Raw genomic sequence first — 17,231 nt, 5'->3', positions numbered from 1 at the left:
ATATTTACTGTAAGTATACAAGCAAGAGAGTCAACTAAATGGTACTGTGATGTAACCATCAGGGGTAAAACCAGCCAACAAAATTATTACATGAGATTATCTTGACCATAAGTTAAGTCAAAAGGGATCTGAATCAATCCCTGACATAGCAGACAAAAAGTTTCCCATTCTCCTCTTATCATCCTCTGCACAAGCTGCTCTGTCTTTGAGACTTAAATTTTAACAAAAACCTTCCTGGTCATCTTTTAAAATCCAAGACTGGGGTACATGCCAGCTTCCAGTTAAAAGCACTCACAATTTCTTTTTCCTAAAAGAAACATTCTCACCAATCAGGACTATTAACAATGGCTGGCCTTACACCAGCTTAACACCATTCTATTTTTCCTTTAATGAAAAAATAACTGCTTTCTCAAAAAACAAAAAACACCTTAAGAAACAACAACAAAGCATTTAGAAAAGTTCTAATTCACCAGAATCCAGTATAAATATTATAATGCTGCCTTTCCAGTTTTTTCTATCACATTTTTGTTACTTTTATGATCAGAAGGAAAATGTAAAGTTTTCATCCAAGTAAAAATTGAAAATTTCTGTCTCTGTAACATCCTGTAAGAGGAAAGAACACTGGTAGCCTTGTCTTGGCTCTGGGGCTGGCTGCTCATTTGACCTTGGGTAAGCAAGTTAACCTCTCTGGGTTGCCTGTCAAATGTGGAAGTAGATGATCTCAAGTACAAAGGGTCTTTCCTCTCTACTCGAACAGTCTAAGATTATGAAACATGAGTTTTCAAAATCTGCCATAGGTCATTCTAGACCAATGACTGGGGCAGCCTCGTTCTTTTAATCTCTCTGAATTCCCACACAAATATAGAGAACCTACACATCAAAAGCAAATGCTTAGAGATAAGGTATCCTCCTGAACAACAAAACAGAAGCAGGTAGGGACAAACCATCAGCATCCACAAGATCTAAATGGTGTCTGTGTGTGCAGAAGCAGAAGGAAGAAACAAGACTGAGGGACCCGACAACTGGAAAACCTCAGAACAGCCAGTAAGTATACACAGGAAAGTGAGGAGGGCCAACTGGGAGGGGTTTTGCCTGAGCCAAGAGTGAGTGAGCAAGGGGCCCACAGTAAGATCTGAAGGGGCTAAGGCAGCTAGTCCCTATGAACTTTCAAGACCGGCCCTAGGACTCTCTGCCAGGAGGAGAAACTGCTGGGAGTAGGATCAAAATTGAACAGGATGGGGTAATAGAGACAAGGGAAAGAACAGATCGAGATAGAAGCAGGTAAGGGGAACAGAGCCAGGAAGTGTCGGAAAGCAGGTTGCCATATTCGTGAATACAAGGAAGCTCTATGAACTTAAAAAGGCCATGTTCAACTCTGCCTCCTAAAGGTTCAAAGAAACTATTTTTCACATAAAAATGAAAAACAGAACAGTATTGAGGGCAAATCCCACATAAAGGTACAAGAAAGAAGAATGAAAAAAAGGGGAGAATAACATCCCTATAAACCATGAAAGCATGCCACAAAATAGAGAACCTCTCTCCCCACAAAAAGTCCCAAACAGTAGACTACTATTTCAAAATAAGCTAAAAGACTTGAAAAAGATGAAATGGCATAAAACGTGGGAGAACATAATTCAAAATTAGAAAAACTCAGAAAGAAAGTAATAGAACACACACACACACACAAAAGAAATGAAATAAAAATGCAGAAATATATGACTAAGCCAGAAGGCACACAGGAGGGGATAAATACAACATATAAGGCCTAAGAAAAACAGAAGATGGAGAACAGGAAAAACAAGGTAAACAGGGAGAGATATAAAGGATTTGAGATAGTGACAGATACGGAAGACAGGCAAAGAAGATCTAAGATATAAATAATAAGCATCCTTGAAGAAAAAGAAAAGGCAAGGGAACAAAACTAATATTAAACACTATAATTAGAAAAAACTTCTCTGAAATTAAAAAAAAGATTACAAAATATAATCAAAAGAAAACACAGCAAACATGAGAATATCAAACCAGAATGATTAAGAGTTACTCTAGCAAAATTACTGGAAGGAAGTAAAGAAGGGAGGAAGAGAGAGAGAGAGAGAGAGAGAGAGAGAAAGTTGTATTATTAACAGACTTTGAGAGCAACACTCTATGCCAAAATAGAATAAAGAAACATATTCAAGTAAAGAAAAGATGAGTCAAGGGTTTTATAGCCAGCAAGAATGCCTTTCAAGTAAGAAGGGCAGAGACACATTGTTATTAACAAGCAGAAAGCTGGTGAAGATTATTCCCATGAGTCCTCCCTGAGGAAATCTACTAGAAAATAGCTTCCGGCAATAAACAAACAGAGGGATATTGACATAAAGACCATGGTAAACATGAAATATATAATTTACTTGTAGAAGACTAAATGAGGACTAAAAGAAAGTCTAAGATGTAATGGCCATAGGGTCAGGCAGTGTGGATATAGTACAGTTGCAAAAAACTGGGGGAACGAGGAAAGTACAATGAAAAAAAAACTTTAAAAAATTCTTCTCAGTAACTGTATTTGTTATGATAGTATTAATGTTATTATTTTGAGACTGATTGTATATAATATGGAATGAAGCAAATGAGTAATTATGGAATATTCTTACCCAATCATCCTCTGTAAACTTCAGAACCAAGATTTTTAGTGTGAAAGAAAGGCTATACAAATAAAATACAGAAGCTAAGTAAAAGAACCCTGTAGTCTGAATTTAAATTGGAGAAATTATTATGAGCTCCTAAGGTATTTTATCTTAAAATGTATACATACATACATATGTGGATAAATAAATAAGTAAATAAAGAATTTCCTGGCTATGTTTATAAAAGAGGCCTAAAAATAATGACCAAACTAGAAGCAATAAGCACCCTTAGCACCCAGATGCAATCTGGAAATACCATTTTCTACAGAGAAAAACCAAGGCTACATGGAGAATGCTTAATTCCAGTTTTGGAGTGAGAAATGTACTAGATGAGCCTGGAGTAAGTACTAGGCTCCTGTCAAAAGACTCAGGAGCCAACCTGAAGAGGTTCTTACTGGCCAAAATTAGTATACTTTGAGTTTCTACAAGGAAAATAATTACAAAGGACTGAAACCCAAATATGTTAAAATCCCTAAGTTCATAATATTTTAAAAAGTAACTGGGGACTTTCAGAGGATCATAAATAATTCATTATCTTGAAAAATGTTAAATAAATCAAAAGAATGAAGCAATGATTCTGCTTTTCCTCTGTGAACTATACCATTGTTTCAATACATCATAGATGATGGGAAATGTCTCTATAAAAGCACTTCAATTAATAACTGAGAAAGAAATGGTAGAACTAAAATATCATGATTTTGTAAAGTCTTGATGAATCAGTGAACTTGGGCATTCAGTAGCAAGACAGCTGCTAACGGGCTTCCCTGGTGGCGCAGTGGCTGAGAGTCCGCCTGCCAATGCAGGGGACACGGGTTCGTGCCCTGGTCTGGGAGGATCCCACATGCTGCACAGCGGCTGTGCCCGTGAGCCATGGCTGCTGGACCTGGGCGTCCGGAGCCTGTGCTCCGCAGCGGGAGAGGCTGCAGCAGTGAGAGGCCCGCGTACCTCAAAAAAAAAAAAAAAAAAAAAAAAAAAAAGATAGCTGCTAACATTTCAGAAGGCAAGACAACCAGATACTATGTGCTTCCCAGTGGAAAAACAAATACCCTCTACAGTCTTGCCAGAGGAACTGGCCATGAATCTGACTGGTCCTCTGGATCCAAGGCCATTCTGCAGGGAATACAGGGGACAGAGGAACATGCTGAACTGCACCATGGGTGAACAATCAGCAACATCTGGACTGTGGGAAACTCCACAGGTCAAATGGCCAGCTTTTAAAAGACTAAGTATAAAGCCAATAAAGAACGGAGGGAGAACCTGTGGATTAAGAGATTCAAAGGAAACACGTAATTTTTAAACAGGCAAGACAAAACTCCACTGTCTAGGGACATACAAACTCCAGCGATAAACCGTAAAGAAACAGAAAATATGACTATAAAAGCCATGTGGGGAGGAAAAGTGGGATTGGGATGGGACATAAGGAGGTACTTCTGGGATGACTGTCAGGTTCTAATTCTTGACCTGGACAGTGGTCATGAGGGGGTCTGCTCATCAAACCGTCATTTGTTTTGTGGAGATTTCCATATGTTTCATCTTAAAAAATAAAGCAAAAAAAACCTTTCCAGACCCCTTACCTGTGCCTTGGCCAATTTCTTTTCTAGAAGGTCCCGTTCCCGCTCCGTTTGCTGCAGACGTTTATTAAGCTCCACTATATCTCCCTTGAGTGATGCCAGGGCTGCCAAGTGAAGCTGCAGTGACGGGAAGAAAGGAGCACAAGGTTAGACCCTTCGGCAGAAACTCATTTCCTTCCCTTCATTTCCTGTAATTAGTGTGATCGCATAAAAATAGGTATCATCTACAATGGGACATTGGGTGATATTAATCTCAGGGGACAATGGACAGAAATCAGGTGTGTCACAGGCAAGCTGGATTATCTGGTCACCCTCAATGTAACAGGGAGAACACTGTTATGTGTGGGCAGTAGGACCTAATTTTGGATTGTCTAATAAAAATAGAGAGGAAAGCTGCTCATTCTAAGGGCTTTCTCCGAGTTACTCAGCAAGGATGAGATTAAGAGCTGGTGTGGACTGCCTGATTCTCAAGAAGCAAGGAAAAGGCAGGACCAAATTAGCTTTTACCTTTGGGAAAATATGCGAGTTGAATGGGGCAATTCAATTTTTTTCAATTCAATCACCCATACTGCCGCATGTCCAGACGGACCAAAGGGCTGAGAATTAAGAAAAAAAAAATGGGAGAGCTCATCGTTTCCGATGTTCTCCTCCTCAAGTTGATGCATTAATTTTCTTGCCAGCTCCTCCTTCCTCATTGTTCCCCAGACAGACTAGATTGACCAGATGATGATGCTTCTGTGCAAGCAGGCCTCTCAGAAACAGAACCGGAACTCTGATAAATTATGCTATGGCGAGAGAAACCAAGAATCCATCACTATACCTTTCCCCAGCCAACTCTCTCAGGGGAAGCGGAGCAAGAAAGAACGTTCTTCAGCAGGTTAACAAGCGTATCACGCACTTCCAGGATCTCAACCCGCTCAGCTTTCAGGTTCTGCACATGGAGCCTGGGATGCACACATGCCTACCACACATGTGCCCGCTGTGGCTTTGCAGGTGGACGGCTGCGACCATCCTTAATATCTGTTCAACCACGGCTCCTGGAGCAGCACCTTCCAGCCTTCCTTGCCCTCTGAGTCACTACTTCGCTGTCTTCACTGTCAATCCCAGGTGGAGCTCAGACCATCCCTGAGCTGAATTCCACATGACACTTGGGTGAGTGATGCCAATCAGAGCAAACCCTCCCTCTTTATAGGGTTTCTGTATAGCTTCTGTCAAGAGGATGTAAAGTAAGAAGTAAATAAATTTCATCTTTCAAGATGTACACAGTGCAGCGGCGGCACACAACTCCACTTTGAAGATTTTAATTTCAGGTTTAAAAAGATGCTCTTTTCTGCAACCTGCCCCTCCACACTGCGTGGAGGCTGGGAGGCTTGGGGGAGGGTGAGTAGGCGAGAAGGAGACATAGGGCAGGGGCTAGGGTTTCAAAGCGGTTGTTTGTGAGACTATCACAGCAGTGACTGGGACTTCACTTAACTGCAACGGGGCTGCAAACCAACAGATCAACAGCCGATTTGAAATCAGGAACGCTTGAAATTTAAAAAAGGAAATGTCAGGCAATCTGGTGGTATTTGCCTTCTCATGTAGGGCTAGGGCCGCTCAGAAAAGGTCACTTTGGGTTTCAGATACAGGGTTTCTGTGATGAATTCTCAGCACAAATACCACAGTGTTCCCATTGTATAATTTTTTGGAGGCAGTTTTGCTCCCAGCGTGGGGAGAGGGACACAAATTCACTCCCTTACATAGCTGGGTTGCCCCTTCTGCCTCTGAACTGTCAATCTGAGAATGTTCCTTTAGCAACAGACACTGTGGTCTGCTATGCTATTATGTCTGGTCTTGGGAGAAGACCCACCACCTGACCTCTGACAGGAAGGATGAAATACATGGAGAGCGGACATGTTCTTTAAGATATATAGGAGCAGAAACAAGGATCCCAACTATGACAGCCTAGACTTGCTTCCTCTCTCATCCATCTCCCATCCTACTTCTGGGGGAAAGGGCTGCCTGCAGGGGGTGGGGGAGAATTCGGGGGAAAAGCTGACAGAGGAGACTATATACTCCATACTGACCTCATGAACTGGGCCAGATGGGGAGACACACAGAGTGGTTATTTCCATCACAGTACAGGGCAGAGGGGTCCAGACTGGGTCACATCCTATGGAGGACAGCCCTGGGCCAAGAGACGATGACACCAGCACTCCGGATTGCCAAAGGATCCATCAGATGTGCTTGTGGGGCAAGTCCCTTTTCTTCCCTGGATGGAAGATGCCTATCTATCAAATATGAATTGATCAGTTTTTCTGTTTTTTAAATTAATTATATTTATTTTTGGCTGTGTTGGGTCTTCGTTGCTGCGCGCGGGCTTTCTCTAGTTGTGGCGAGTGGGGGCTACTCTTCGTTGCGATGCGTGGGCTTCTCACTGTGGTGGCTTCTCTTGTTGTGGAGCTCGGGCTCCAGGCACGCAGGCTTCAGTCCTTGTGGCTCACGGGCTCAGTAGTTATGGCTCGTGGGCTCTAGAGCACAGGCTCAGTAGTTGTGGATCACGGGCTTAGTTGCTCCATGGCATGTGGGATCTTCCCGGACCAGGGCTCGAACCCGTGTCCCCTGCATTGGCAGGCGGATTCTTAACCACTGCGCCACCAGGGAAGCCCCTCAGTTGTTCTTAACTTGAAGATTCCTTAAGAATCTCATGAATGTGTTGGGCCCTTCTCCTAGAGGAGAGTATAAACTTGGTGCTTATGCATGTGTTCTGCCTAATTAAGATGATGACACACCCCGGAATCCATCTATGAACTCCGAACCATCTAGACTAGACGCCAGCTCTGTGATGCCCCCAAGTTTTGCAGATGGTGTCAAGTGTCATAACCACAGATGTCTGAGTGGAGGAAAGGCCTTCGGCATGTGGCATCTCCCACTTCCACATCTGCGAGTGAGGAATGAAACCCAGAGATTGACCTGCTCACTCCAGGTCCCACGGAGAGCCTAGCACCAGAACCAAGGTCACCATGCCCCTTCCTCACTATGCAGTGTTGTATGTAACAGTGATTTTCAGAGGTTTTTTTTTCCTGTGGATGAAAACTTTACTTAAAAAGTTTGCCTCTGATTATAAAAATAATGAGTATGTAACAGAAAAATAAACTGGAAAGTTGGCATTCTAACTTTTTGGTGGTGGCCTTTGGGTGGTTTCAAACTCTTCTGGGATACTTTCCTGTTTAATACTTTTTTTTTTTTTAAAGAGAAAGAGGCTTTTGTATTAAAAAAAAAAAAAGAGTTGTCACAGTGTTTTCTGCAGGTGAAGGCTGTAGCATAAAAACTGTAAACGGTTATTATCTGTCCCTGCTGCATCTTCTTTCCCTGTCCACCAGCAATTCTGATAGAAGGTAAAACTTTAAAAACCAGGTGCAGTATACACTTGTTCCTTAGTGTCACTGACAAGTACTCAGCAGAAGCTAACTACAAAGGTTGGGACGTGCAGTGTGGAAAGAAGTTTGCCCGCAAGTTGAAAGACGTGTTGCTGAGAATGTGTCTGACCGACGCCTCTCTCATTCCCACAACTGAGCATGGGATGAGTCCTGTTCTCACCGCAAGGAAGAGTGGACACTCCCTGCCAGCTTCAGCTCTGGAGCTCCCCTGTTCCACCTTGTCAATCACCCAGTACTCAAGAGCTGACTGGTATCCTTCTTTTGGGGTTTCACCCCCCTCATTCTGGCAGACCTGGTGGTATCCCTGCAAATTCAATAGCTAGGGAGTTTTCGAGCAATGCTACAAGTATTATGACAGAACCTGTGTAGATCTGTGTCAAGCCCAGCATTAAGAAAATAAGAGAATAGAGGTCTTTCCGGGTAATTTTTAAAAGGAGTGACAGTGGGTTTAAATCCTGGAAAGAAAAATTGACCACAGCAACCAGAACTGTCAACTATCTATAATAGAAAAATTATATTTGCATCATTTTTCAGGATGCCTTTACTTATATTCTGGCTTCTGAAATGTCCTCTACCTTGAGTCAGAGCTTCAGACACATGAACCTCGAAGTACCATTAAAAGATGTTTCACTAACCAAAGAGAGAGAAAATATATGACGTTTGCAGACTGTGCTGGTCTCTTCCCAAACACACTTTTCGCTTCATGCTCAGGAACAAGACCTCGATTTTTCATTGGTCAGACTACTGTTCAGCTAAAATTATTCCAGTTCCCAGCCTCCCTTGCAGCTGGAGCTAGATGTAGCCATGTGACAAAGCTCTAGCCAAGGAGACAGAAGCAAAAATATGTGGAAGTTCTGGGAAAATCTTTTTGAGGGAGGTGATGCTGTTTTTCTCTTCCTCCAGCCTTGCTGCTTGGTATATTAATGTGATGGATGGAGCTCCAGCAGCCATCTTGCTTCAGAAAGATGAGGTCCACACTGTAGGGAGTGGAAGGTGCCTGAATCCCTAACAACCTTGTAGAGCCACCCTACTAGCTTTGGACTACCTGACTCCAGACTTCTGTAATAGAATAGCAAGAACAGACCTCCGCTGTATACACCACTATTATGTTGTGATACTCTGGCAAGTGAAGTTGATCTGAGCCTAATTTATAAAGAATCAGATAAACCTGGGTTCATGTCTCATTTATGATACTTGTTAGTGATTTGTCTTTGGACAGCTGATTTAACTGGGTTTTTTGTTTTTGTTTTTTGCCGTACGTGGGCCTCTCACTGTTGGGGCCCCTCCCGTTGCGGAGCACAGGCTCCGGACGCGTAGGCTCAGTGGCCATGGCTCATGGGCCCAGCCGCTCCGCGGCATGTGGGATCCTCCCAGACCGGAGCACGAACCCGCGTCCCCTGCATCGGCAGGCGGACTCTCAACCACTGCGCCACCAGGGAAGCCCTGGTTTTTTATAAATGGGTGTTTTTGCTGTCGTAAAGGCAAACTGAGATGGCCATCCATAAAATGACCAGCATAGTGTCTGAAACCAAGTAAGCATCCAACAGCGTGCATTTCCTCTTTCCCAGCCAGGTTTTAAGTCAGCAAGTTTCAAGTCAACAACCTTCTCAGATGAAGCCTCACTATAGGTAGTGAGAGGTACATTCAGGTGAGGAAGTAACACAGTCCTGTCTTGGAGCAGCACACTTCCTGGGGGTTAACAGCACAGGAATGAGAGGCCTTAAGCCTTGGGACTTCAGCAGAAGTCCCAAGGCTTAACGGGCTGACTGTCAAGGCTCTTAATTCTCTGTGAAATTTTAACCCAAGGCCTCAGCAAGGTTGGGATGGGACCATGACGCTTCCTAATACAACTTTGGGTCTAGCACGTGAAGGATATAAATCCATGCATACCTCGTATTTCTGGAGATAAAAGATACTAATTCCCTAGGCTGTTCTGAGCCTGGCTTCACGTTCATTTTACAGCGTGTATCCAAAGGAAAAGTAAACCACCTGGAAATTTGGCTTCAAGACAACTGTCAAAATGGTGGTTATTTTTGGATGAAACATCACTTGAGTAATATTTCACAGTTCAGCTGGCTGTAAAGACAAGCCCGTGAAGCCTCTGAGAGAGAAGGTGTCCAGCTGCCGGGAGCCCGGGTGAGGATCAAGCAGTGCCTTTGTGACGGTCTCTCCTGGTGGCTGCTCCTGGGCTATGTGGATAGATGTGCTTCCTGTTACCGACTAGCCATGAGACAAAGGGCGTCACACTTCTCAGGATGCCCTTCTAAGCCAGCAGCCCAATGACTCTAATGAGCCCCCAGGAGCACCACTGTGTACTTATGGTTATAAGAGGCTTCTTTGTCTTGCTACTACTGGCAACAGAAACAATGGAACAGATGCCGGTACTTTCCTGATCGCTTGGCACCCTCCTATGCATTATCCCACGGGGTCTCCATCACACCACACCTCCGTGGCCTACAGGGAGGCTATGATTCCCAGTGTGCTGAGGAACAAGTACTCTTCCCAAGGGCCACAGCTGTTGAAGGAGTCCAGAACCAGAATCGAGGCTGCCAAACTCTAGGCCCACCATTTTACTCATCTTTCTGGGACTTGGGTCTGCTCTCTTACAGCACTGCCTTCAAAGGGACCAAAGGCTTCCACAGCCACACCTGAAACAGAGGAATGAGTTCATCCCCAAGTCTCCATCCAGAGACCATGGAGTACTAACGGTGACATGGCTGAGCTAGGCTTTTCCGCCTTGTTGGCAGGTAAGCTCACTCAGAGGAAACTGTGCTTGTTCTCTCTCTCCCTGTACTTGGTCTGGCTACCTGAGATGCTCCTGTAGGCCATGCACTGCCAGGGTACCTCTATTTCCCTCCCACCAGTGATGATGGGAATGCCCATCCTGTCCTTCTAAGTGGGCCACTTGCCCTCCAGCTGCAAAGTACACAACATAGTTCTTGCTTATATTTGAGTGAGACAATGGGTAGTGCCAACTGCTTCCACTTAGTGAACTGTTCTCTCCCTTAAAGGGGAAGAAATAAGGGCAACTAACCTTTACTGAACACATAGTCTTTTTTTTTTTAGAGACTTAAAAATATTTATTTAAAAATAACATTAATTAACCCACTATATGCTGAACACACACTCAGGCTCTGCACTAAGTGCTTTCTACACTTTACCTAATTCAATCAGCTACAGAGTCCTGCAGAAGAAAGGACACAACCCCAGTGCCAAGCTTTGGGAATATTCTAAGAATTCCAGGCAACTCGATAGTAGTATATCATAACATTAATAGTTACCATTTGCTGAATGTTTAACGGGTATCAGGCACTTAGGCTAAGCACATTTCATGCAGTACCTCATTTAACCCTCACCGCAATGCTATGAGACAGGTATTATCACCTCCTTCTGACCAATGAGGAATCAAGGCACAGAGGAGGGATAGGAAATCAGCCCAAGGGCAGGGAACTGATAAACAGTAGAAGACATATTAACACACACACACTCCATGCTCTAATCATCTCTGCTATGTGCTTTGCTGGTACTTCCAACTCAACATGCCACTGCCCTCCTGGCTTGCAGGATACACATGTGTGCATGTGTGTGCATGTATGTGGATGGATGGGAGGATGTGCACACTGGCAGAGGCAGGGACAGGGGGTGAAGCAGAGGGCAGTGGGAGATGGCAGGGCGAGCCCTCCAGTGACAATGATGAAGCTCGGGGCTGGCGGTGGCTCAGCTCGGTGTCAATTTGGAGACTCTCTTTAACTTTCTGTGCTTTTTCATCTTTTTGAGAAGGGTTTGTACCAGATGGCCCCACCCTGAGTTCTGTGCTTGGGGCTCTTCATACTTTATTTGCCCACTGGTCCCAGAATGGATTTGCTGAAGCTCACTTCCCAAGGAAGCTTCATTTATATACAGAACTGATCAGCAGCAATCTTTCCCCTAGAAATTTAAAAAGCGCTCAGAATCACACATAACCTTACGGCCGGCGAGGGAATTCAAGAACATCTAGTTCAATTCCTTCGTTGTAAAGGCATTAAACAGACTCAGAAAAGCAAGGCTCATCAGATTCACATTTCCTCATTCCCTATCCAGAGGCTTCCTGCTCTCCCATATGGCAATCCAGGAGCTCCTGGGTAGTGAATAAATGTCTATATCCAGCCTCATCCTTCGAAATAGCAGGAGACATCTGTACACGAGAAAGCAGCCTCATTCAGCTTCCCCTGCAAGACTCCCCACACGCCGGGTGCTCTAATTCAGATACATAAAGAACAAAATCCCTGGCAAAGGGGGAACGTTCCTTGCCAGATGGACACAATCAGGCCTGTTCAGTGGCTTCCAGGACTGGAACATTCCTATTTACAGCTAGAATTCCAGCTAGGGGCACCTACTGTGCAATATTTCAAGAAAGGATGTTCACAGCCTTGAAACGTAAGAACTCATTAAACACCATCTACAAGAGTGCCCCGCTGCACGCTAATCACTTTTTGCTGACCTAGACCAACTCAGAAAACAGGAGCTTTTCGTCTTTCATTTTATCTGATGATTTCATTGGTCAGTGGTCCCTGAGTTACTTCTTAAACCTCCACTGAAGTTCAGTTGTCGAAAACAGCACTCTAAATCCCCTTCAACGTGGTAGCACTAAAATACCATCCAATAGACAAAATGATCCTGTCCAAGAGTGCCTGATGTAGGTGATGGTGCCAAATCACAAAGCAGGACCCAGGTACCAACTGTGAAAACAGCAACACCATCGTCCCTAGCACCCACCTAAGGCAAATGGCTGGGAGACGGCTCTCAAGGAGGGGAGGGGTCCAAGACTGATCCTCCCAACTCTGAAGATAACCCTCAATCCCACTCCATCTTCAAAAATATGCTCCTCTAAAAATAAGCCACACTGAATTTGTACATTGCCTTGGGTAGTATGGTCATTTTATCAGCATTAATTCTTCTAATCCAAGAATAATGTATATCTTTCCATCTGTTTGTGTAGTCTTCAATTTCTTTCATCACCCTATAGTTTTCAGAGTACAGGTCTTTTGTCTCCTTAGGTAGGTTCATTCCTAGGTATTTTATTCTCTTTGATGTGATGGTAAAAGGGATTGTTTCCTTAGTTTCTCTTTCTGATCATTCATTGTTAGTGTATAAGAATGCAAGAGATTTCTGTGCATTAATTTTGTATCCTGCAACTGTACTGAATTCATTGATGAGCTCTAGTAGTTTTCTGGTGGCATCTTTAGGGTTTGCTATGTACAGTATCACATCACTTGCAAACAGGGACAGTTTTAATTCTTCCCTTACAGTTTGGATTCCTTTTCTTTATTTTTCTTCTCTGATTGTTATGGCTAGGCCTTCCAAAACTATGTTGAATAAAAGTGGCAACAGTGAACATCCTTGTCTTGTTCCTGATCTTAGAGGAAATGCTTTCAGCTTAGCACCACTGAGTATGATGTTAGCGGTGGGTCTGTCATATATGGCCTTTATTTTGTTGAGGTACGCTCCCTCTAAGCCCACTTTCTGAAGAGTTTTTATCATAAATGAATATTGAATTTTGTCCAAGGCTTTTTCTGCATCTACTGAGATCATCATATGATTTTTATTCTTCAATTTGTTAATGTGGTGTATCACATTGATTGATTTGCAGATGTTGAAAAAACTCCTTGCATATGAACTAGAACAAATATTTTAAAAATTTGTCTGGAAACACAAAAGACCCCGAATAGCCAAAACAATCTTGAGAAAGAACAACAGAACTAAAGGAATCATACTCCCTAACTTTAGACTATACTACAAAGCTACAGTAATCAAAATAGTATGGTGTACTGGCACAAAAAAAGACACACAGATCAAGGGAAGAGAGCAGAGAGCCCAGAAATAAACCCACGTACTTATGATCAATTAATTTATGACAAAGGAGGCAAGAATACACAATGGAGAAAAGACAGTCCTTTCAATAAGTGGTGCTAGGAAAACTGGATAGCTACATGTAAAAGAATGAAATTAGAAAATTCTCTAACACCATATACAAAAATAAACTCAAAATGGATTAAAGACCTAAATGTACGACTGGATACCACAAAACTCCTAGAGGAAGACATAGGCAGAACACTCTTTGACAAAAATCATAAGCAGTATTTTTTTTTAGCAGTATTTTTTTTGATCCCTCTCCTAAAACAAAGGAAATAAAAGCAAAAATAAACAAACAGGACCTAATTAAATTTAAAACCTTTTTCACAGCAAAGGACACCACTGACAAAACAAAAAGACAACCTACTGAATGGGAGAAAACCTTTGCAAATGATATGACCAATAAAGGGTTAATATCCAACATATATAAACAGCCCATGTAACTCAACATCAAAAAACCAAACAACCCAATAAGAACTGAATAGACATTTTTCCAAAGAGAAATGCAGATGGCCAACAGGCACATGAAAACATACTCAACATCGCTAATCATCAGGGAAATGCAAATCAAAACCATAATGAGATATCATCTCACACCTGTCAGAATGGCTATCATCAAAAAGAACACTAATGTCGGCAAGGATGTGGAGAAAAGGGAACCCTCGTACACTGTTGGTGGGAATGTAAATTGGTGCAGCCACTGTGAAAAACTGTATGAAGGTTTCTCAAAAAAGTAAAAATAGAACTACCAAAGGACACAGCATTTCCATTCCTGGGTATATATCTGAAAAAACCACAAACACTAATTCGAAATGATACATGCACTTCAATGCTCATAGCAGCATTATTTATACTTGCTAAGATATGGAAGCAACCTAAGTGTCCATAAACAGATGAAGAAGTAAAGAAGATGTGGTACATATATACAATGGAATACTACTCAGCCATAAAAAAGAATGGAATTTTGTCATTTGCAGCAACATGGGTGGACCTAGGGGGCATTATACTAAGTGAAATAAGTCCAACAGAGAAAGACAAATACCATATGATATGACTTATACGTGGAACTCAAAAAATAAAACAAACTAGTGAATATAACAAAAAAGCAGCAGACTCACAGATACAGAGAACAAACTAGTAGTTACCAGTGGGGAGAGGAAAGGGTGTAGGGGAAATATAGGGGTAGAGGATTAAGCGGTACAAACTATTAGGTATAAAATAAGCTACAAGGATATACTGTACAACACAGGGAATAAAGCCAATATTTTATAATAACTACAAATGGAGTATGACCTTTAAAATTGTGAATCACTGTATTACACACCTATAACTTATATTATGCATAACTATACTTCAATAAAAAATAAAAATGTCACATAATTTTTACTGGAAATGATATTAGTTAATATGTGGATGTGTGTTATGTGCTATTGCTATATTTACAGCATGTAACATGCATGTACTTTCTTAATTATTCTTCACATAGCCTTTGGAATAGGTACTGTTGTTAACCCCAATTTAAAGAGGTAGGAATTGAGGCTTAGAGGTTCAGTAACTTGCCAAACTAGTAAGTGGCAGAGCTAGAATGAAAACCCTTGTCAGTCTAACCCCAGAGCCTGGTTCACAACCATGCCTCATGCTTTGCAACAGCATACCCTAGCACTGCTGAGATACTTTCATGAAATTATTGAGAAGATAAAGTCTCAGACAGAGAGGTCTTTTTATAAGAGGGGAAAAAGCACAACTGCAAAATTAGCATGAGGGAAAAGGTATTAATTCTTTAAAACTTCCAACATTTTGAGAAACACAAGACCATTAAGCTGATATCAGACCCAGGAAAGCAGAGAAAAATTAATCTCCAGATATGTCCATACCCGATCGATGGCGGAAAGTTAAGGGAAATACTGAAGTGTAGGTGAAAAAGCTCTAACTAAACAGTACATGGGAGGAAAGGTTATCTTAACTGATAAATCTTAAAAAATAAAAAATCTAAACAGAATATTATATGTATATATATATACACACACACACACTTTAAAATTTACTATACAATAGTTGCTGGTAAAAACAAGTCACAGCATTTTCCACTAATAAATTCTTACTCTTTGTGGTGTTATTTTCAAGGGAAACCAAAATTACATGCAATACAAGGATATTTGGAAAGAAACACAAACAAAATAAAGACACAGCAATAACCTGTCAGCACCTGCTTAAATTTCAAGGTGGGTTGCATCCTAATGGCACATCATGAAGGAGATCGAGATGTAACAATTAAATCCTGCTAATCAGAAGACATGAATATTTCAGTGTGTACTAAATACTGATGTGATCCCTGAGGCAGAAAGTCCCACAGAGAATTATATGAACAGGAGTAAAAGACTTCCTTGACAAGGTCTGCATTGTTCATAAATTTTTATATTGATCCAATTTAGTAGGTATCTAATTCTCCTTTCTAAAGAAACCAAGTACCTTTAATGGTGAAACACTCCATAAACTCTGCAGATCAGGAAAAACCAAGGTACTTTAACAGCAATAGTTGAGTGCTTTGGAAGTTCCCTATTTTTTACTGGATTGAGGACAATGTTTTTTTCTTTGGGAAAACAAGTGAAGATTTAGATTTGAGTGTGTGTGTGTGTGTGTGTGTATACATATACAGACACATACTTATACACACATACATATATTAACACACACATATATACATATGGACTTTCTATGTATACAGAACTCAAGGCACATGATCTCAAGTCTTTTTATTTAAGCACAGGAGACAGCCTAGATGTTGACTACTGAGATATTCAGTACAATCATATTCAAATGTATTCCCAACATTTGAGAGAGATTTTCACATGCACTATTTCTTATAAAGAAAATCCCTTTAAAATGCTTGATGCCATAAACAAGTTCCCATTTCAGGCAAGTCTCAGGCGGGCCCTGGCTTCTCGTTCCTCACCATGGGGCTGCTGACTGATGGGCCATTTCACCACTCACTGCTGCATCTAATCCAAAGCACCAGGCAAGGGTAGAAGACACATTTCAAATCTGCTCAATGTTCTCTCCCATCAGGGGCCCTGCTGACTGCTTCAGAGAACAGTGTGCTTAGAGAGAAGAAAAGGTCTGAATCTTCTCTCCTTTCCAAATCACCTAACCCAGTCAATACTAGTCCCAACCAGGACTTGTTCCCTGAAAAGGAAGAAAATGAGAGAGGAAGAAGAGAGAAAGTGATGGGGAAAACATAGTTCAGTGGTTAAGGACATAGGCTTTATAACAAAACAAAAACAAATAAAAACCCCAGACCTGAGTACTAGTTCAAGCTTGGTTAAGTTGTTAAAAATTTCCAAGCCCCACTTTACTCACCCTGTAATGACAGCCAACCATACAGAACTGTGAAAATTAAATGAACATACTACAGGTAGCTCACTCGAACACAATGCTGCCTGGCAGAAAGTTAACCACAATGACTGTTGTCATCTTAATTATCATGATCATCATGCCATGCCTTTGCGCTTGCTAAAAAGTATCAAGATAGGGGCTTCCCTGGTGGCGCAGTGGTTAAGAGTCCACCTGCCGACGCAGGGGATACGCGTTCATGCCCCGGTCCGGGAAGATCCCACGTGCCGCGGAGTGGCTGGGCCCGTGAGCCATGGCCGCTGAGCCTGCACGTCCGGAGCCTGTGCTCCGCAACC

At 42.1% G+C, this 17,231-nt stretch overlaps 1 protein-coding gene across 2 annotated transcripts in view; it reads right to left on the bottom strand.

Annotated features, from left to right (window-relative positions):
* The window catches only part of MCC (MCC regulator of WNT signaling pathway), a 440,601-nt gene that overhangs the window by 110,242 nt on the left and 313,128 nt on the right, over positions 1-17,231 (bottom strand). For both annotated transcript variants that reach the window (XM_060143381.1, XM_060143382.1), the window contains one exon: positions 4,238-4,351. In XM_060143381.1, coding sequence (XP_059999364.1) covers positions 4,238-4,351 — 114 coding nt within the window. The remainder of the gene's footprint in view (positions 1-4,237; positions 4,352-17,231) is intronic.

The sequence above is a fragment of the Lagenorhynchus albirostris genome, chromosome 3 (genome assembly GCF_949774975.1).
Source record: "Lagenorhynchus albirostris chromosome 3, mLagAlb1.1, whole genome shotgun sequence".
NCBI lineage: Eukaryota > Metazoa > Chordata > Mammalia > Artiodactyla > Delphinidae > Lagenorhynchus > Lagenorhynchus albirostris.
This window is presented reverse-complemented; position numbering and strand designations above follow the sequence as displayed.